This window comes from Glycine soja, chromosome 8, assembly GCF_004193775.1.
Source record: "Glycine soja cultivar W05 chromosome 8, ASM419377v2, whole genome shotgun sequence".
Classification (NCBI taxonomy): domain Eukaryota; kingdom Viridiplantae; phylum Streptophyta; class Magnoliopsida; order Fabales; family Fabaceae; genus Glycine; species Glycine soja.
This window is the reverse complement of record NC_041009.1, coordinates 14,261,681-14,284,422: the sequence shown is the minus strand read 5'-3', so window position 1 is coordinate 14,284,422 and position 22,742 is coordinate 14,261,681. Positions and strand designations below refer to the sequence as shown.

At 33.2% G+C, this 22,742-nt stretch overlaps 4 protein-coding genes across 4 annotated transcripts; 3 read left to right on the top strand and 1 right to left on the bottom strand.

Annotated features, from left to right (window-relative positions):
- The first annotated feature begins 1,517 nt into the window (after positions 1–1,517).
- On the top strand, positions 1,518–3,074 carry LOC114423098 (RING-H2 finger protein ATL54-like). Its single transcript, XM_028389719.1, has one exon. It carries the CDS (start codon positions 1,662–1,664, stop codon positions 2,871–2,873), a length of 1,212 nt encoding a protein of 403 aa, XP_028245520.1. The 5' UTR covers positions 1,518–1,661; the 3' UTR covers positions 2,874–3,074.
- A 2,740-nt stretch (positions 3,075–5,814) lies between these two features.
- Positions 5,815–8,041, bottom strand: LOC114422168 (H/ACA ribonucleoprotein complex subunit 4-like). The gene has a single exon (XM_028388390.1). The coding sequence runs from the start codon at positions 7,978–7,980 to the stop codon at positions 6,274–6,276; it is 1,707 nt and encodes a 568-aa protein (XP_028244191.1). The 5' UTR covers positions 7,981–8,041; the 3' UTR covers positions 5,815–6,273.
- A 1,980-nt stretch (positions 8,042–10,021) lies between these two features.
- Positions 10,022–14,346, top strand: LOC114422672 (ubiquinol-cytochrome-c reductase complex assembly factor 1-like). Its single transcript, XM_028389147.1, has 8 exons — positions 10,022–10,102; positions 10,180–10,386; positions 10,594–10,807; positions 11,818–11,984; positions 12,213–12,337; positions 12,535–12,595; positions 13,199–13,247; positions 13,952–14,346. The coding sequence occupies exons 2-8, from the start codon at positions 10,234–10,236 to the stop codon at positions 14,029–14,031; spliced, it is 849 nt and encodes a 282-aa protein (XP_028244948.1). The 5' UTR covers positions 10,022–10,102; positions 10,180–10,233; the 3' UTR covers positions 14,032–14,346.
- Positions 14,347–19,559: 5,213 nt separating this feature from the next.
- LOC114422167 (pentatricopeptide repeat-containing protein At5g09450, mitochondrial-like) lies at positions 19,560–22,513 on the top strand. Its single transcript, XM_028388389.1, has 3 exons — positions 19,560–19,673; positions 19,883–20,141; positions 21,278–22,513. Exons 1-3 carry the CDS (start codon positions 19,639–19,641, stop codon positions 22,169–22,171), a joined length of 1,188 nt encoding a protein of 395 aa, XP_028244190.1. The 5' UTR covers positions 19,560–19,638; the 3' UTR covers positions 22,172–22,513.
- The last annotated feature ends 229 nt before the right edge of the window (positions 22,514–22,742 follow it).

Genomic DNA, 22,742 nt, shown 5'->3' with positions numbered 1-22,742 from the left:
GTTGGGAGATATAAATACAATAGATAAAAGTAAAATAAAAATAAAAGTAAAGATTCTCATTTTATGGTAAAATTAATTTTGTTTCAAAAGTTTATTTTGCCTTGAAAATCAAACATGCACAAGCATAGCCGTGATTTTGTTTTTGGTATACATTACCTAGACAGGATCTTCTTCCGAAAATATTTTTGTTTGCTACCTTTTTTAGGTTATGTTTAATAAAATTTGTTGAAAAATTAGTTTATTAAATTATAAGTATTTAAAGAAAAAAATTACTAAAGTAACTGAAAAGTATAAAATGGCATAAAAATAATAAATTTAAATAATGAGGAAAATAAATAAATATATTAAGGATAAAAGTAAAAAATAATTAAAAAAGTTTTAGTGTTTTAAAAAAACTGTTTTAAATAACATTTTGAGAACACTAGAAGTGATAAATTATTCAACTGTCAAACAAATTTTTTAGTTAACAAAAATAATTAAAAATTAAGTGAAATATCTTACCCAAAATAAATTTGTATTCACCAAAAATGACATTCTAATGGAAATAATTTTGTTTCAATAGTATAAGATTTGTATCACGATGAATTTAATTTTCTTAGTATTTAGTAATGTAGTTAGGCATTTAGAATTCGGATTCAAGACCATCAATGAAGTATGGTGGTTTTTGTTTAAATTTTTTTTCTTTTCAAAGAGGTAAATTTAGAGGACTACATTCAACCATAAGCTTTAGCATTTAATATTTTGCTTTAAAAAGTTAAAGTTTGACTTCTGGTTTCCATTTTAGTATTTATAAAAGCAATCCATCCTTTGAAAGTTAAATTTTTGCCGACTCACCCACGAGTGGTGGGCATTCGAAGTTCGAACACTATATGCGTCACCCTAATATTTAATATATTCAATTTTATTAAATGAATTATTTACTAGTACAAAATTAAATGACCTTAAGAACAAAAATTATTAAATTAGGCTATAAGATTTAATATAGTTTACCAATGTTAATTGGTTCTATGGGTGGTAAAGTGAATTATTTAATTTTGTTAACTAACATCATGACTTTGGGTACCAATTGACTAAACCATTTTAACCCTTTAATGAATTAAGTTATGTTTAAATAGAAGTTTAAATAGTATTTCTTACAAATTTCAACGCATAGTTCTAATTTTTAATACACAAAATAAAGAAAAAAGAAGTTATTATTACCAAAATAATAAAAAAATATTTTTGAGCTGTTATAAGTTCTAACTAAAATCTAAATGTACCCCCAATAAATTTAGTTTAATTGAAAAAAGAAGAATTTATGTTTAATTTGCATAATATACTTTTGATAAGGAATTATTAACTTAAGTATAATTAAATTTGTTTTGGAGTATCATTGAGGAGGTTAAAATTCTAATTAAGGAAAAAAACTAAGCACACACTTACCTCGAGTCAAAATAGCTTTTAAAAGAAGTTAAAAAAATGATAATTTTATACAACTACTACCAGTACGATGTGAACATATTTAAAGACAACAAAATTCGGAGCTATCGTTGGAAGTCATAGTTTGAGACCTCAAGTCGTCGTTGTTGTCGTCATCATCTATCTACCTTCACCCATGACTCGCTCTGAATTGTGATGTTGATTTGAGGTCTTTCTCTCTTCCCCTTCACCCCTTCTCTGAAATGGGTCTGCATCATCATCATCACAGAAAGTTGATGCCATTGCCAGAAAAAATCTGCGGGTTAATTTGTCATGTGAAGAAGTCCGAGCCTTGTTCCTCAGATTGCAAAGTTTGCCTTAAGATCTGTCTAACCAATCCCCAATATCCTTCTTTTTATTATTCTCCTCCACCACCACAAGTTCCTCCTTTTCAATCATATGATGATGTTGTTGATGGCGCAGATCAAGCATACAACCACAAAATCTCCACCTATTTGTTCCTTGCACTTGCTCTTCTAACTGCTGCTTTCTTTGTCGTTTCTTGTCGTGCCATCTATACCAGGTTTAGCTCAAGGAGGAGGGTATCATCACCATCAACATCAAGGCGCCAAACCCAAACACACCATGATGATGATGATTTTGTTGATGATGAAGAGCATCATGGCCGTATGGTTGACCACCCCATATGGTATATCCGCACCCTTGGCCTTCAGCAATCAATTATCAATGCCATCACAGTTTGTAAGTATAAGAAAGGAGAAGGTTTGATTGAAGGAACGGATTGTGCTGTTTGCTTGAGTGAGTTCCAAGAGGATGAGAATCTCAGACTTTTGCCAAAATGTCAGCATGCTTTTCATCTTCCTTGTATTGATACCTGGCTTAGGTCTCATACCAATTGTCCCATGTGCCGGGCTCCAATTGTTGCTGAGATTGAGTCTTCTAGTTTTGTTGATTCAAATTCCTTGGAAAATAGCCATATGGAAGTTTTGGAGAATAGTGCTCCTGGTGGTTCTGAATTGATGAATAATAATAGGGTAGAGGAAGTAGGCCAATTGGAAGAAGTTGTTGATGATGATGGAGTGAGGGTTTGTGAAACTGAAACCCCGGTTGAAGATGTGGCCGCAAGCATTCGTCCTAGAAGATCTTTTTCTCTGGATTCTTTTTCTGTTGCAAATTTCAATCTTGCTCTTGCAACAGCAGAATCTTATGGCAACTCAAAAAGAGTGCAGGGAGGTGTGGATGATATTGATGATCCTACTGCTTCAAAGGGGGTTATTGGAAACGATTTGGCAACTTCTTCCAAAGGTAGCTCCTCTTTCAGGTTAACAAGATATCTGCAGCAGGGTATTCCTAGTTCTTCAGTGAAACGGTCACAGTCCTTCAATGGGAAATACCTTCTATCCCGGTATGGCCGCAGTCAGAAGAAGCCAAATGCTCCTCTGAGAAGCTTTTGATAATGTTTTCCTACTAGCTTATGCTAACTTGCATGCTAAAATGTATATGTAACTCTCAACAAGGTGATAGCTTCAAATTTTAATTTCTGCATGAAGCAACTTATGTGATGATGCTCAAGTGTATAATAGTAAATCTGTAAGTTGCAAAATATTGTTGAACTTTTGCTCAGATAGTTCCATGTATGATGTCTTTACATGAAATTGTGGTTTTCTAGAGTCCATAATCAACCAGAAAAATAGAATAAAAAAGATAACAGAACAATGGAATCCAGCCTCAAATCGTTACAAAAGGATGAATATAACTGGCAAATGGCACTCCACAACTCATAGGAGGTGTTGCAGCTGATAACAGTTTTACGGAATCAGAAGATGTGCATTACAAAAGATGACTGCCTAGGTGCAAATTAAGAGTGTGTTTGGAAAACAACCCAAGTTAATTTCGTACTTCATAACGTGCCATTTGTTCTAATATAAAATTTATGGTCTCACGTTCTAATTACATAATCAAAAGTCAAAACGGACACTTAAGTGTATGTTTGGTAGAATGGAAAGAAAAGAGATAAAAGTGGAAAACAATAAATTTTTTGAATTAAAGTAGAAAGTAAAAGCATGAGTCCCATGAAATTTTACTTTCACTCATTTTCCACCTTGTTTTTGCTTCTACTAAACAGATCATTAGTAACTTCTGACTCAACATCTTTCTATCAGACAACTAAGAATATTCTGTAAGTGAATTTCATAAGGTGAAAGACAAAAGTGAACCAATAATCGAGCTTATTCCGCAATAAATCCTAATTGATGTTTTGACAACATAGATCTGGACAATGATTTGTAATGCGTATTTGGTTTTATATCAAAAAATTAATTTCAAGTTCAGAATTGATATTAGCTAATTTTTTTACATGTTTGATTTTATATTGAAAAAGATTATAGAATTGATTTTGATTTGAAGTAATTTTGAATAATTTTTTGTGTTGAATAAAAAAATTTATATTAAATTTTACTTTTAAGTTAATTTTATAATAAAAACATTAAAATATAAATCACATTACTTTCACTTTTATGAGTGCTCATCTAAACATTCATTTTGACAAATTGCAACCAGCCAATTCCTAAGGCTCTTTAAGTAACAAAAGAAGAGAGGAGATTTTACCAAATAACCTAAAATGCTCATCCATATTGTCATTTCTCAAGTTGATAAACCTCCCATTTATGAAGCTCCGTACTCCTCATAGCAATATAAAGTATAAAGTAAGACTATAGTTCTGATGCTTTATGCACTTTTTTTTTTTTGAAAGGGCATTTAAGCACTTATGACTATGCACACACAAAGGATTACATACTGCCTATGCTCCTGTATCCCAGCATTTCAGTATTCCAGGGGCTTGGGGTTGTGTAATTTGGCAATCAATGATTTTCTCACAATGCAAAACATCAGAAATGTTTCTTTTTGTTTTTGTTTTATGTTTTCTTGTGCGGTTTTAGAGAATATATTTTTTTATGAAAGAAATTTTAGTGGTCGTATTTAATTAGGATTTAAAAAAAATAAAAAGATTTTTTTCTGTAAAAAAAAAAAACTTGAAGTATTCATTCAAGATTTAAAATGATAGAAATGAGTCATGTAGAATTCAATCAAGACTATTAAGATTTTAAAAAAAATTCAATAAAGTTTGTTGGTGTTCAATTAAAATTTTTTACAACTTAAAAAAATCTTCAATATTAAAAAATATATAAATTTCGATGAATTATTTCCTATGATGAATTTTAATATAATTCATGAAACTTTTTAATAGAAGATATATATCAAAGAATTTCACACAACTATTGAGATTTCATGAGATTTTCTTCTTTTCTTTTCTTATCAATTGACATATTTTTCTTTTCCATCAAATATAATCTCTTGTCTCTTTGTTGAAAACAATAAACATTCATATTTTTTTTACTCTTTCGATTAATGGACAACATGCCCTAGAGCATGTGATATAAAATATCTTTCTAATTCTTTGAATTTACAATTGATGTATCTTGATTATATGCTTATACATATAAATGAAAGTAAATATATATGAACATGAGAAATATATAATTTTAATGAATGTGAGAAGTCACTCATATATAAATGAATAAATATATAAATGAGGTTTGAAATAATTGTTGAACATGTTTTTTGTTTGGTATGATTATTGTAAATATATTAGAAAAAATTAATTTATTATGTACTAGGTTTAAAATTTTTTATATTGGATGATGAATTTTATTTAAATGGATCTTTATTGATAATTTTAAATAATTTTTAAAAATTCACGAACTCCTTTAACATCTTAAAAATTTATAATATTCTTTTAAATCTTTTAAATTCATATTTTATAAATTCACTGAAACTAAAACTATAAAATTTTAATAATAAAAATCTTTTAAAATCTACAAAATTTTATATGTCAAAATAATCTTTTAAAATCTTAAGTCAGTGCATCTCTTAATTTCTTAATTTGTGGACATTTTATGATTGAATTATAATTTATAAAGATGATATTTCCTCCTGTTGACACTTTACTCTGTGCTTTTAAAGTTCCCGCCATTTAAGGAAAAGCAACTACTTTATACTTTTAAAGTTTCACTTTGATATTGCCAATGTCTCGGTGATTAGATATACAATTCCACAAATTAATCGTTTGCATTTATAATTGAGTAATCATGGCGTTAGATCTTGTAGCATTCTATCCTTGAGTTTGACTTGTATTAGTGCTCGTCAAACAAGTGTTAGATCTTGTAGCATTCAAACTCGTTTTGTTCCTTGTGTGCTTGCCGTGCTTAACTAGGAGAAAAACATTCAAAACAATGCAACTCGATGCCTTAACATGCAGCTGTGGGCAATGATTTGAGACAAATTGCAACCCCCAATTCCAAAAATATCTTTGAAGTAGCAGAAGCACAGAAGAGGTTTTACAAAAAGAACCTAAAATGCTCATCCATACTGTTGCCATGTTCCAGCTGAGAAACAGGGCAATCCTAAACAAATTCGTCTCAGCATATGTAAGCGGAAAAGTTACGCATCTGAGCAGAGACAAACACAATGAAGCAATAAAAATACAAGGGGCCGGAGACATGTCATGAAGCAATGCCATTACAGGTGCTAGAGACATGTCATTTGTAGGAGATCTATTAAACGCCAAAAAGATGCTACACGTTTTCAGAAGCATAGTTGTTGGGGGGAAACTAAAGACAAAAAAGCATCAGAAAAACTACCAAAATGTTAAAAAAAAATAACAACAACAAAGTAAACAAAGCGAAACATTAAATGATCAAGAAATAGGCATAATACATAACGAGTCCACTTAACCAACAAACACAAACATATGCCTTCCTCTATTCTTCCTCAGCATCTTTGTTTTTCTTTTTCTTAATTCTTCTTCTTTTCACTCTTATCAGCTTTACTGTCATCCACCTTTCCATTGCTAATTTCAGCAGCAGCGGCAGCAGCTTTGTCTTTCTTCTTTTTCTTTTTCTTCTCAGACTTGTCTAACTCCGGCGAACCATCTTCAACCTTATTCTTCTTCTTCTTCTCAGTTTTCTCCTCATCCGAAGAGGCCACCTCGCTGTTCTCCTTATCCTTCTTCTTCTTCTTCTTCTTCTCTTTCTTCTCAACTTCAACCTCCACAGTCTCTTCATCTACCTTCTTCACCTTCACCTTTTCTAGCTTTTCAAGCTCTTCCACTTCATCTACCACTTTCGCCTTCTTAGCAGGAACAGCAACCAGGCTATCTGTGCTTTCATGCTTCTTTCTCTTCTTCCCTTCCCCATCTCCCTCCTCCTTCTTCTGAAGTTTGTCGTCCTCAGGTTCCGGTGCAGCAGCCAAGCCAGCAATCATGCTATCCCCACCAGTTGGCAAAACCAGATTCCTAAGCCACTCCTGTGGAGTCTTCTCATTGGGCTTCCCATGCTTATCGAGCTTCCCTTCACTAATAAGCCTCTTCTTCATGGAAGCCCTGGGTCCCAAACCCCACTTCCTTGGATAAGTATCCCTATCCATGACCACCCTCTTGATCTTGGCCACAACCCCATGATCACAAGTGGCCATAACAGCAGTAGTCATCTCAGCAATCCCAAGAGCAATAGCCTCACCCTTAGTAGTCATAAGTACAACCTCCTCCCCAACATCAATATCATTCTCAAACCTAAGCAACCCAGGAATCATGAACTTAGCACCATAACAAATAGCATTGACAGCAGAGTCCTTAACAACAAGCCTCTTATAGCTAGTCAAGAGAATCTCCAAGGGCATAACAACCCTCCTCAAATAAGTCTCATCCCTATAATTATCATAAACCCACTGAGCATCCATGACATCATGCATGCTGACCATGTTATCCTTCTCCCCCATGATCCCGGACCTAACCCTCCTAAGCTCCTGCATGTGGCTACCCACACCAAGAAGCAACCCTAAGTGAACACACATGGTCCTAACATAGGTACCAGCCTCACAGGAAATCCAGAAAACAACCAAGTGCCTATCAGGGTCATACTCAAGGAGCTTACTTTCGTAGATGGTCCGAATCCGGAGCTGGCGCTTGACGGCGGAGATCAAGGGGGGACGCTGGAAGACGGCGCCGGTAAGGGTTTCGAGGGCGCGGGAGACCTTGGAGATGTCGGGGACGGCGGAGTGGAGGCGGGCGATGCAGACGTATTCTTTACCGGCGCCCTGCTGGGACTTGACGAGGCGGGTGGCGCGGTCGATGCAGACGATGAGGTTACCGGTGACCTTGGGGTCGAGGGTACCGGAGTGGCCGGTTTTTTCGACGCGGAGGAGGCGCTTGATCCAGGCCACGACCTCGTGGGAGGAAGGGTTGGCGGGCTTGTCGAGGTTGAGAACGCCGTATTTGAGGTACTCGGAGAGGGGGCGCTTCAGGGGGGAGTAGCCGGAGGGAATGGGGGTGTAGTGGCCGGTGCGGACGTTGAGGCGCTCGTAGTTTTTGAGGAGAATGGGCCATTGGGAGGTGTCGATGGGGGGAGTGAAGCTCTGGGGCTTGATCATCAACCCTTCTTCTCCTTCATGCTTTCCGCCGCTGCGCTGCTGCTGCTTCTTCTTCTTCGTGTCCGACTCAGACATGCCTCTGCAACACTCAGCAGCCTTGGGTTTTAGGGCTGAGGCAATTGGAGCCTATCAAACCGAACAAGGGTTTTAATTAAGGGACGCACGCACTCCATGGGCTGGGCTGCCTTGTTGCAACATGCCACGTGTCCACTCATAGTCCAATCCAACCAGAGCTACTTGCTATTCACACTACCCACATGCTATCTTTTGATGTTATTCCAAAATTACCCTTCTCAATGGAAGCACGGTGGTGAATGGGGATGGGGTCGCGTTGTTTTCTGTTTTTTATATATAAATATACTTCTTTTATTAATTACTTTACTTAGACATTGTTTGAATATTTTCGAATATATATATCACATTTTCTAGAGAAGTTTTAGTTATGTACAGAAAAGTAGTTTTAGTTGTTGACGAGTAACAACATATGTATTTTCATGGCCCAAGCTATAGTGGGGAAGTAAATTTCTTTGTGTTTGTTGGACAAGTTTTATCGAACGTTTGATTCATCTAGGTTCTACAACTATATTCGAAGTCCACCACATTGGATTACTTTCCTCGAAACCACTTCCTTCCCTTCCTTTTCTCTACCGTCGCTACCTGCTACCCCCATCGTCTGTGTTGTTAAAAACTCAGCCAAAAGACAGAACCTAAAACCAAAAAAGTAAAAACCAAAAAGTAAAATCATAAAAAAAAAAAAGCAAAGAAAACTAATCATTCAGGGATGCAGATTTTCCGTAACTAGTTGTACTAAGCACAAGCAAGAAAACAAACTCATACCCACTAGCTGAACAAGTGCAACTAACCAAACATGGGTGCATTAAGAAGAAAAATGGTGATTTTGAGAGTTCACGAGATAATTGGAAATGGTAGAAGTAGAAGAAAATTCATCATCTTTCCCGGAATGCAGTAGGAAGTTAAGGTTGTGAATCGGAGAAGAAGAGAGTTGGAGTGAGAGGGAGAAGAGACAACCCTCCTTGCCATCTCAACCTCATCTACCTTTTTATTTACAAATTTCGATTCGCAAAATTGATTTTTGGATCGATTAAAGTTGCTGATTGGCTTGTGAAATTCATAAAGAAGTGGGTTGGGGGAGGAATAATCGAATAAGGTGGATGCAAAATTTACCTGTGAAACCTAAATGAATCTAACACTATACAACCGGTCCACCAAACACAAAGAAATTCACTTTCCAACCATAGCCTGCACCTATTTCATATAGTCACTTAAAATCTTCTTCAAAAACAGAAACATTTGTCTCTGATTATTAGTGCTAGTTTAAATATTTACTTGATAACATGTTTGGACCACTTTTCTAATTACATTAGATCATCAATTAAATTAATCACTTATTTTTTTGTCTTTTATTTTTTATTTCTCCCAAGGTGTAAACACCCAATAAATATTCAATTTTTTTTTAACAAATAAAAAAGGTGTGATAGTACTATATGGCAAAATTTTCATAATATTTGACACATGCAAATAAAAAAAATAAAGCTATGATTTGGTTGTGTTCAAATAGAGAAGAATTAGCATTTGGTTTTAAAATTTCATATGAATCCCATACTTTTATTACAGTACTTTAATTCATTTTTCTCTAATTCTTTTCTCTTTTATTTGATTCCACACAACCAAATCATAGCAAAGGGACTAGATCATAATTAAAAAAAAAATAGTCAAATCCATTATTAAAAGTGTGAAATATTAATAAATTAGTTCTTGAAAGATGAAAAATTTAAATTTAATTAGTGAATAGACAAAAACACGATAAATTAACCCGGCAGATAATTTAATAACAATTAAATCTTTAAATCCTGTAATTTAAAGTTAAATTAATTCTCGATAAATATATTTTATTATTAAATTAGTCTTTAAATATTATAATTTAATGATAAAATAATCTCATAAGTTTAACAACAAAATTAATTTATTGTACTTTCTGTATACTCAAATTCTAAATTTGTATTTCTTACCTTACGAATTTGACCATTTAATGTTAAAAAAAAAACTAACCTTACCTATTAACAGGCCAGTGGGTCACGTCCACCTGGTCCATCATAGTCCCAGTTAATACCAAGTCCATTTAAGTTGGGTTTCTGTTCGCCGCTGGTGTTGCCTTAGTCTGTGTTGAGACTTGAGAGTAAGGTTTCAAATTGAAACCTTTTTTTTCAGTAGTTTTTCACTTGCGTATATCACTATATTCGTTGTGTTCTGTAGGTTGTGTGCATAACACAATCAATTAAGAAGCTGTGATTCTGATTCAGAATCAGAATGTTGCGAAGATGGAGCAAAGCAGTTACTCCAATCTCCAAATTTGGATCGCAGCAGAGTCATTTGAATTTCGTGAAGGACGTCACGCGCCAAAGCTACGCCGGGGTTGCACCCGCGCCAACAACGATAGAGGATAAACCTCAACCCCCCGTGGTATGCAAACTTTACTTTCCTACGCTTTTCAACCATTTTTTTTTTTATGACAAATATTACTTGTTAATATTGTTAGTTTCCTTTCCTTCTTTCTTAATCCCTCAACCAACCTTATATTTTCAACAGTAACTTGAACTACGCAAAACAAAAATGGAAATGAACTACTCTTGATTCGGTGTTGCTAACAGAAAAATCTCTACTTTGCAGGTTAAACTTGACAAAATGTTTTGGTCTAAGCCCTGTTCGCTGGCCCTGCCCCGGGACTCACCCCTCAAAGCTGAAGAACCTGATTATCAGGGCATCAAGCGTTTCATGCTCAAGCTCATGCTGTTTTATAGTAAGCAGAGCAAGTCAATTCGAGGCGCTAATGTTGTGTACCGAAGAATTGTTTCTCAAATTGATAAACCTCCCATTTATGAAGGTCCATTCTCCTCATAGCAATATAAATTATGGTTGTAGTGTAGCCCAGATGCATTTATGCACACACCACGGCTTACTTGCGTGCCTATTCTCCTATATCTCACCATTTCAGTCTTCTAGGCTGGTTTTTAGGTTGCATAATTTAACAAACGATGATCTTTGCACAATATAAAACACCAGACCATGGTTTTAAATTGCATCTGCTGTTGCGGTTGCATTGCGGTGAACCAAAAAACCTTTATATTGCCAGCAATTGCGGGAAAATGCAGCTGATTTGGTCACAATTGCAGTTGCCATCTGGTTGCGGAGAGTCAAAATACCTTGACGTTGCGGACTGCAATTCAAAACCATGTATCAGACATATGTGTGTTGTGAGTCTCTGGTATATTGGAGACTTGTAGCCATTTTTACTATGTTTTAAATTCTTGCTGACTTGTACTTGGTAGAAGATGAAGACAAGGTTTCCTGGATTTGTGAATGGAACTTTAAAGATAAATTCATCCTCTGTGTGTGTTATGGGACAAAACTGTTCACTTCACTTCCCTCTGCTCTTTCTTTAGCTTATGTTTATTTTAAGTTCCCTTGTGAATATATAGAGATTTAAAAACTATGTTGTCAGAGTGTCTATTTTTGTAGTACTTTGGTTGTAATGTTTCTTTTTCTTTTTGTTCTATATTTTCTTGTGGGGTTTTAGACAACATATTTTCCGATGGAAGAATTTTAATAAACTAAAAACTATATTTTTGTGGCTATTTTATGATTGAATTATAAAGATGATATTTCCTCGTGTTGACACTTTTTATCTGCTTTTGAATTTAAAGAAAGGTAGCTGTTTTATGCTTGATAGGGAAAGTTTCACTTTGTTAATGCCACTGTGTCTCAGTGATTAGATATACACTTCCACAATTAGAATTGAGTAATCATGGCGTGGGAGGAGTTTAATTTGTATTAGTGCTCATCAAACTAGTGTTTGATCTTTTAGCATTCTAAACTTCTTCCTGCTGCTTGCAGTGTTTAACTTGGAGAAAACATTCAAAACAACATTCTCTTTACTTGTACTTCATATGTGGTTATGTTTGCGTCGCTTGAAGCAAGAGGGAAATGAGGGTGTTGAATTTGGCCAGTACCTTTATGAGATTTACAATCATGATGTGGAGCTAAGAGTCTCTAAAGCTGGAGTAAGTACTCATTTATAAGTAGATATATTTTCACCAGCAATGTACATTGTGGAAATTTTCCATAATATATTAGAAACAATTAAGTAATTATCTATTTTGACATCATTATCCATTAATAGTTAACTGGAAATATTTTACCATAAATTCCTTCTTTGCAATTTTTCCAAACTAGTTTGGGGACTGACCTCTATATTGGTGAAATTGTGATCATTCAATTTGAAATGGCAGGTTAACCTACTACTGACTAAGTGGATGAAAGAGCTCGAGAAGATTTTTTATGGGAACATTGTTGCTTATGATACTGCCATACTTCCAGAAGCTAAACCGGGTGATTTTTCTAATGTTATATGGAGGTAGGTACTAATCTGAATTTAACCCTGCACCTGTTGAAAGTAGGAAACTTTAGATCAATTCTTTCTCCGCTTCTCTCTGTTTTGGATATTGAATCAGTGAAGACTCAGTCCTCCCACCTAGTAGTCTAGTAGTACCTACTTTCTTTATATCCGTAGCTTATTCTCATCTGTTTTGCTTTTCATTTTCGGGGTTTCAGGAATATATTCTCTGAAGATGGTTCTTCAACACCAGATTCTGCTGCATCTCAATCAGTAAAGGTATGTCTATATGATGTAACATTTTTCATTATATCTGTGGAAAATATAGTGTGATTTTTCTATTGTAGACTTTTGGGATGGGACTATTCCCTGGTAATTCAAGCTAAGCCAAAACATGCAGGGGCAACTTGTAAATTAAGTGATACAACTTATTCATATTAAGTTGTTAACCATTCACCATTGAAGTTACTTCGTAACCTGCCGTCATTCACCAGTTGCCTCCACTCTGGGTTAATATTTTGGCATGACTTAACTTTTCAATTATTCATCCTTTTATAGTTGATCAATTTTTTTGACATATTACCATTATACTGGAGTTTCTTTGCCAAACTAGGGGAGGATAGTGATCACCTTTATTGAAGTAGATACAACTGAGTGAGGGGCCTTCTATCCTGAATCTGTATTGATTACCAATTTACAACTTTGCCTAGAATTGTTTCCAATGAGGATAGCCATCATCATTTTGTTTCTTTGTTTCCTATGCTTTGCCATTCTCATTTTAGTTAAATGCCCAATGCTTTAAGTTGTTTCCACAATCCTTCATTATTTTCCTCATTTATATTTAGTACCCACACATTCATACTGAACTAATATTTTATATAGGCGATGGCCAGATATGCTCGCCGTGAAGTAAGTTGCATGACCTTAACAGGTAAACACTGTCTGTTTTGTACTTGTCTGAGAGAATTGTTTGTACGTGTATTACATTATTGATCATGAACTGGATGAAAATCGATGGGTCAATGCCTGTTGCCCTGTTGCTTTATCCTTGGTGGTAAAGTGAGCTGGTGAGCTCCTTATCACACCACAAGCGTTTCATTTGAAAACTTGCCCTGAAAAAGGGTTTCAAGGCTATAGATAGTAGGACAGTATTATCTGCAAGGAACTCAGCTTTAATTCCAATAGAATATTTTGATCAATTTGTCAAGTTTCATACATGTGTTTTTTTTAGTTTTTCTGTAGTTGATAGCCATATGCTACTTATCTCAATATTTCTGAATTTCCTGCTTTACTACTATCTCGGACTGCAATCCCTCTTTTAACCAGACCATTTTCAACACGAACTGTTATTTCATTGGTGTCTCTGATGATCATCTAGTTTGAAAACATAGAATTTCTACTAAGTCATTAAATATTTACATAACGCTCTCCAATGATCATTTCACTTATCAGTTATGACTTCCCTAAGAAAAATGAAAAGTTATTTTGAACTTGAATAATCCATGATGCATCTTAGTTGTTTTACCCGTAGAATACATGAAACTTTGAAAGCTATGTTAATGATGGAATTCTAGCAGATCTCATGGAAATATTATTTTTCATTTTTTTTAATTCCTGGTTTTATTGAATTGGCAGATAAAGAAGCACTATATTCAGGGAATTTTATGTTCACCTCTTTGAAGCATGAGAACAAAAGCGGAAAGGGGCCTCAATGATGAAGTGGTGATTTCTAAATTTGTGATTTAGTAAATTGAAAATACACACTGTTCTTATTTTATTTATTTTTTACAAAAAAATTGTTGAATAATTATGACAAAAAGCTCATGTCCTTCTCCGTAAGCCTAGAAACTAGAACTCTCATATTCTTGCCCTGTAAAATGAGAAAAGAAAAAGGGCAGAAGTGACTGAAAAATGTTGTTCTTTCTCATTTTTGGTCATCTGTTCCTCTTTACTTTGCTTTAACGGCTTCAATGGTTTGCCTTTGTTATTTGAGACATTACAAATTTTCAATACAATGCAATATTATACTACTCTTAACCTGTGATTTTTTCACGCTTGCCGTAAAAGTTAAAACAGAATTTTTATGGCAATAAATTACATGTTTCTAAACACGCTATGCTATGAAGGCAAGGCTGGACAACCAACAGTGTGTTTTATTTCAAAGGTCTGCATAGTATTTGTAGGGTTCTCAAAATGGGGTCAGTGACTTGGCTCGATTAGCCGAATGTATGACTTATGTTCGGTTGTTAAAAACATAAAATTTAAGCTTTAACTTATTTTAGTCTGATCCAGTTCAGCCTGAATTTTTAGTAGCCCGAGACAGACTGACTTGCCATGGGATGGGCTAAACTTGTTGACTTCATTTATTTTTATTTTTATTTTTTGACGGAGGAAAAAAATACTTACGGTAAATACTCATTTTTATTTTTGAAAATATGTGACATTAACAAATTTGTCTGTGAAAGAGAAAAAAAAATAAAATTTAGTCCCAAAAAATATAAAAAAATGAAACATATCTATTTCATGTTAACTTTCATCTGTTAGCATTAGAAAATTTGTCATTGATGTTTAGGTGGACATAGTGATTAAAGCTATTGACATATACATCCCTAAATTTAACACCTTGTTAACATTTTCATCCTTAAAAAAACATAACTAACTGACAAATATATTCACAAAATATATAAAAATAATTAGTTGCCATCAATGACAAGATATATTTATCAACAATACATTAGATTTTGAAATTTCTAATTTTGTTATTGTAAATATTTATTATAATATATTAAAATTATATTTATAATGTCAATTTATCATAGAAAAATCAAAACTCAAGAGGATGTAAGGCAGAGGTAGGCTTTCAAATAAAAAAATAGTTTGTCAAATCTTTAATGGATCATCTACAAGTAGAAAAAAAAAATAAACATGAGAAGTCTAACAATCAGAATTTCAGTACTTTTATAGTTTTTCAGTAATGGTCATTTATATAATTATAATGTATTATATGGGTGGTGACTAACGAGTTTGGGAAGTTATAATACATTATAATTATAATAAATATTTACAAATTGAGCTTAGAGAAACTATAATATATTATAATTATAGTTATAATGCATTATAATTATATAAGTGGTCATTAAATGAACTTGAAAAATCTATAAAAATATTGTAGTTTTGGTTATTAAACCTCTTATGTTTTTTTTTTTTTACTTGTGGAATCATTTAAGTTTGACAAGTTGATTTTTATTTGAGACTTATCTTTACCTTGTCTCTTCTCGAGTCTTAATTTCTCTGTGATCAGTTGATATTATAAATATAATTATAATTTTAATACATTATAATAAAATATTTGCAATAACAAAATTAGAAATTTCTAAGTCTAATGTGTTGTTGATGCATCTATCTTGTTGCTGATATCAACTAATTAGGTTTATATATTTCGTTGATATATTTGTCACTAAATTGTATTTTTTAAAGATGAAAATATCAATAAGTTGCTGAATTTAGGGATGTATTCATCAATAACTTTAGTCATTATGTCCACGTGAGCATCAATTTTATGACCTTTTTGTCCCTACATGTCATGTACACGAGTTCTCTAATGTTAAGAGATGAAAGTTAACGACGAAACAAATTTGTTTGACTTTTTACACTTCTGAGGACTAAATTTTATTTTTTTCATCTTTCAGAGATGAATTTGTTAGCACTATACACTTTCAATGATGAAAATGGTTATTTACCCAAAAACTTATAAAGATGAGATTTACATATTTGTTACTTGCTTTGAAAAATACTTTTATCAATTAAAAAGTTTTACACCATCATCCAATCGCAATTCATTATGTATGGTAAATTTTTTTACTTTTATCATAATTACTTTAAAATTCATATTAACAGTGATTTATCATTGGACGGAAATATAAAAGTACTTTATACTATTAACAATGTTATTTGAATATTGAAATTATATTTCCTAAAATATTAAAATCAAACAAAAATATATTTTAAAAATTATGCATGAACAACATTCATGTTTGTATTATTCTTTGGAATGTTATTCTTTAAAATATAATATATTTTTTGTGTATACTATAATTAGGGGTATTCAGAACCAAACCAAATTGAGCGTTAAACTGAAAATTGACAAAAAAAAAAAAATGCAAACTGCAAAAGAAAGGCATTGGTTTGGTTTTTTTTTTTTTTTAAAACCATGCTTTTCGATTCAATTTTCGGTTTGACACACGAAAATTGAACCAAATCAAACTGAATCGAACCACACTCATTAGTTTAATATAGGGCTCATATTAGTCATATACGTATACAAAAGTGTAACTTTAAGCTTATATGAAATGACAACACTTACATTCCGTCTATATTTAAGGCCAAAACACTTAACACTCAATCTTTCACTCCACGCGGCTCTCTCTGTGTTTGTGACAGTGACAGTGACTCCCTCTGACGACAACACTTACTTTTTTTTAAAAAAAAATTAGTTGTTAGAACTTGAAAGCAAGTATTACGAATTATTTTTACTTTTAAGTTTAATGGTTTATTATTTAAGTTGAATGATTATTATTCAAGTATATTAAAGTTGAAACATTAAGTTTTGTTCAATTATAACAAACTTTTTAAGCATTTTTATAATACTCACTAATAGAATTTTCAAATAGCAAAAATCAAACCAAAAACTCCAAAAGATTGGTTTGATTTGTATTTCATAAGTAATCTAAATTGAACCAAATTGCACTGCACTTAATTTTTTTGTTTGGTTTAAACTAATTTTAAGTCAAAATTACACAAAACGGCACAACAAACACCCCTAATTATAATAACATGCCTTAATATAGATGTCACTTGAGTTAAGAGAATCTTTAAAATAAAGCTTAAAAATCAACCTCAAAGTAGATGTGAATTGTACTATTATATTAAGCATGAGGGTTAAGACAATGAAATTAGGGTTAAAGATATAATAACATATACATATAACTAATTCGTATATGGGTTAATTTACATTAAAAAAATATTTTTTTTTATAGTTTTATATTTATTTCATAAAATATAATTGTTTTCATGATTAATCTTATATGAAAATCAAATTCCTTATTTTTATTTATAAACAAATACTCAAACTATTCCTCTAATACTTCGGATATTAATCTATTAACTTATAATTTATTTATATTTTATAATATAAAACAATCATCAGGTAAAAGCTAAATTAACATCCAAAAGACATTGAAGGTCTAATGATTCGTGTTTTTTTAAATTCAATTGGTATCAGAAATCTATAAGCAATGATCATGGTTGTCAAACTCATGTTTTATATTGTAGAGTCGCATGATTTTACTATTCCACTAAACCTGAGTGAGTTAAATCAGAAGCAAAGTTGAAAATGGAGTAGACTCGTATGAGTTAACACAAACTTGGACAAATTTGGGTAGACTTGCGAGTCTGTCAGAGTCTGCGAGTTTACAAAAATTCCGAAACGGCGTCGTGCTGCTTATTCGATAGACTCGCGTTTCATTTTCTCTGTCTGCCTTGTTCGAGTTCTGCAGACTGTAGCTACTTATTTGATTCGTGCTTCTTGGATTCTTGCTACAACGTGGTCGGTGCCAAAGTGCGATGGTGGGGTGCGACGGTGAAGGGAAACGTTTGGTGCCAGAGTATGATTGTGCGACACGGTGGGTGAAGTGTTTTTCATTTTTCCCCCCTTTTTGATTTTGGTCAAATGTCAAGTGCTTTTCCCTTTCCATTGATAAAGCTCACTCCAATGGCAGTATTGTTGAGACTCTGCTCATGAACCACAAGTAACGATTAAAATTTGTCCTCTGTAATGTGCAGATTTTGGTCTTTACATGGAAAAAAATATTTTTTGGTCCTTACGGCTTGCATAGTTACACTAGACACATTTAGTGAGATTTTTCAATATAGTGACCAGAATGTGAAGTTTATTCATGTAGGGATGCAAACAAGAAATGATGTAAAGTGTGGGGACCCAATTCTTTTAATTTAACCTTTTTTCTTTTGCGTTGGATTTGCAGTAATGCTCTTTTAGCTCAAAATTTCAGAAAAAAAGAGTACATTCCGACAATTGAGGATAGCATACATGGGTGCTATTGTCGACTACTGGAAGGTTTATTTTGTTTACTTAGATATTTTTTATGGTGTCCATATTCCATAATGATGTTTATGGTATACATCACTATTATTACTGCGAAATGGTTAAATGTCGACTAGATCAAGCATGCAATATTGCCTTTTGGTTTAGATATTTATTTGGTGTTTTAGATATGATCTAGAAGATGAAATACAACACAACCATTGACTGTTGTAGCTTAATATGACATCGACACAGATCAATTCTATATGTATCCAATGTCATTTGAAAACTGTATTAGCTAGCTTCCATTACCTCTTGTGTAGGTTAAACTAAACCGAGAATCTAAATTAAAAATGCTCATTGTAATTGGCTTGTATATGGGAATATGGGTGGGGTGGGGAATAAACTTCTAGGAAAAAATTGGGATTCTAATTTAACAGGCAACATTTCCAAAGATAAGAAGGTGGGTCAGTGATGACATTTATTACTTAAATGTGGAACTAGAAGGAAAACATCTATTTAGTCCGTGAATTGGTTGACACCAATGATGATATTGGAGATGATTTTATTAGAGAATTGATTATTTCTATGTTTTTTAAATATTTTATTTTAAGAATTTATGTCTTGTATTGTATGAATTTATGTTAGACTGAGTATAGATCGTGGACTATATCAGTTTATTGAATTATTGTTAAAGTTTATTATTTTTATTTATTTTAGAGTTGAAATATTTACTTATGATTTCATATATAGAAATATTAATATATATATTTTTATTTGAGTAAATTCTTACGAGTTTATTATTCGATTCTATAGATTGAGTTTATGGAATCTCTATAATTCTATTTAAAATCGCGAGTCTTATAACAATTATAATGTATATTTTATATTTTATAATAGAAATTGAATTTATAGTTTTCTTTAGAGGAAGAATTTATATATATATATATATATATATATATATATAAATTATATTTCTTAATTTTTTTTTATAAATTAGAGACGTTTAAGATGCGATACACAAATTTTAAGATAAATATAATGATTCACAAACTTCATTTTGTAAAAAAAGAAACAACAAATTTCAGTTTATCCCAAAAAATTTGTTTACAACAATAAAACAAATATTTAGTTAATTGGTGTTGTCTAAGCATATTGTATGAAATGATCCAGTACTTAGAAGGTGAAGGGAGTAAGTGAGAACTTCTGAGAAACGCCGCCAATGGCGCATCGCTCACTTTTCCTCTCTCTCAGACGGTAAGCTCACTTTTTCATATTCTCTGTTTGGTTGCCGAGAAAAATACAACACAAAAATTGCAATTTTGATGATTCCGCATCTTAATCGAGCTTTCAAACCCCCCCACAATCGGATCATAACCAAGTTCCACACTTTCTCGGCAACCAATCATATTTGAATTTTTGGGTATCGCTAGTTGATCTCAAAATTGCATCTTCTCATTCTGCAGGAATAGCGGTTTGGCTTGTCTCCTGAACCGAACAAGATTCGTGTCTTCGGGTGCTGTGAGCAGTGATTTGGTGGAAGAGAGTGTGGAAGGTGTTGATGATGACCTAAGGAGCAGAATCTTCAGGCTTAGGCTCCCCAAGCGAAGCGCCACCAACGTTCTTCAGAAATGGGTCCTCCAAGGGAATCCTGTTACGCTCTCTCAGCTTCGGGATATATCCAAAGAGCTTCGAAGATCTCAACGTTACAAACACGCTTTGGAGGTTTCACTTTCACCCTTTCCTTTCTCATTCATACCTTCTTTCCATTGCTGAATTAGAGTATAACACATGATTGGAGTTTAAACAACTTTTTTGCTCCACGACTTCTGCAAAGTTTATTTTAGTTCTGTGATGCTGGATTTGGGATAGTCAAGGTTTTAAATATCAGCTGTGGTTCGTTTGTTGATATCGCATCAAATTGCGGACAATTGTTGATATCGTGTCAAATTGCAGACAATTGCAACCTATGCGGTCCCAATTGCGGTCACGGTACAGTTTAAAAAACCTTGAAGTGGCCAAAATCACAGTTTTTAAAACCTTGAAAGGGGATAATTTTCGCAAATGGTTAAGATAAAGTAGAAGAAAGAAAAAATCTGTTGAAGGCCACCCAGCAGATCATGCAAATGCAAGCTTTTGAATCTTTTTTCTGTTTTAGCAAATTAGAGCATGTTACTGAATTTCCACGATTGGTTATTATCCTGATTAAGAGTAAATTATACTGACATCCCTGTGGATTCTTCGAAATTCACACTGATACCGTTGTATTTTTTTGGACAATAACCCTCTTAATTGTTTGAAAATTGAAATACATTACCTTGATATCCCTGTTACTTCAGAAACACATTACACTGTGTTCTCATGTTAAGTTTTTTTTTTTTTGTTGAGTTAAAACTTAAAAAGGAAAAGGTTTCGTGTGACTTTCGAAGAAATTGCAAGGGATGTGAGTGAAATTTGCTTTGTTATTAGTAGTTTTTTTAAGGTTCAGAAGAAGAAAGAAAGATCTTAAGGTAGTTCGGTTTACTTATTTTTGTAGCGCCTATAACTGTTGGAATGAGGGTTCTTTGATGTTGTTCAGTACTGAGTTAGGCCTTTGGCAAATGAGGCCATCACACAACACTACAGAAGTTTCCCGAAGTGAATATATTTGAATAATGTTATTCGGATATTTGAATATATTCTGTATGGTTTATATCAATCTGAAATACTTCCAATGGCTCCTCGTCTATATAAAAGTTTTGTTTATTTTCTAGTGATAAGATTGCATCTAACTTGGAACAATTTATTATGATTTATGAATACTGCTCTCTTTTTCAGTTGGATCTATAGCTTTTGCAATTTGTGATTATTGATAATTGCAGATATCTGAGTGGATGGTTAGCCATGAGGAATACGAGTTATCAGACTCTGATTATGCAGCCCGCATAGATTTGACTACCAAAGTTTTTGGCATTGATGCTGCAGAGCGCTACTTTGAGGGTCTACCTCTTGCTACAAAGACTGCTGAAACATACACAGCACTCCTCCATTCTTACGCAGGAGCAAAATTGACTAAAAAGGCTGAGGAACTTTATCAAAGGATAAAGGATTCAAACCTTTCCTTTGATGCCGTTACTTACAACGAAATGATGACTCTTTACATGTCAGTGGGGCAGTTTGAAAAGGTCCCATCGGTTGTTGAAGAACTGAAACAACAAAAGGTTTCCCCTGATATCTTTACTTACAATCTATGGATAAGTTCCTGTGCCGCCATTCTTAATATTGATGAAGTTAGGAGGATTCTTGATGAAATGAGTCATGGTGCTGGTTCTAATGAAAGTTGGATAAGATATTTGAACCTGGCCAATATATATATTAGTGTAGGTCATCTTGATAACGCAAGTTCCAACACACTTGTTGAGACTGAGAAAAGGATCACCCAAAGGCAATGGATAACTTATGACTTCTTAATCATTCTATACGGTGGGTTGGGAAGTAAGGATAAACTTGATCAGATATGGAATTCCTTAAGAATGACCAAACAGAAAATGATTAGCAGGAATTACATCTGCATCATTTCTTCCTATCTGATGCTTGGTCATACCAAAGAAGTGGGTGAAGTTATTGATCAATGGAAGCAATCAACGACCACGGATTTTGATATGCTTGCCTGTAAAAAGATTATGGTTGCTTTTAGGGACATGGGCTTGGCTGAAATAGCCAACAACTTGAATATGATTCTCATTGAGAAGAACCTCAGTCTTGGAAGTGATTAACTAGGAGTTCTCCGAGCATGAATGTAATATAGAATATATATAGATTTGAGATCAATTTTGCAACCTTCGGAAGGGAAAATATATTTTACTCGCAATTTGCTAATTCACCTGGAATGAATAAATATGCTGAGCGAATGGATGTCATGCAATGCTTTTGTGGATGTACAAGATTTCATCATTGCTTCTAGCTTTTTCATTTTTATGGTGCCCTTGGCTAGCAGCATCTTTGATGTTGTGAGAACCTTTAATTTCGCCTTTTTCTGATTTTGTAGTTATATTGCTGCTGGTATTTTTATATTTCTTCCTAAAAATTTGGATGTGTTTTGCATTTTCATTCTTCTAGAACTAGTTGTTAAATTGAATATTTTCCAACTTTTACTGTTATCTTTTTGCCGGAACTTTTATTCCTCAATTATTATTTTTATTTAGATTTAATGTCACTTTTTAATTCTCTGTTTTAGAGTTATTTTATTTTGATATATTAAATTTTAAAAATTTTATTCTTATTCTTTAAGTTTTTAAAGTGTTATTTTGATATTTTTTTCGATTTCCATCAGAATCATTAGTATCT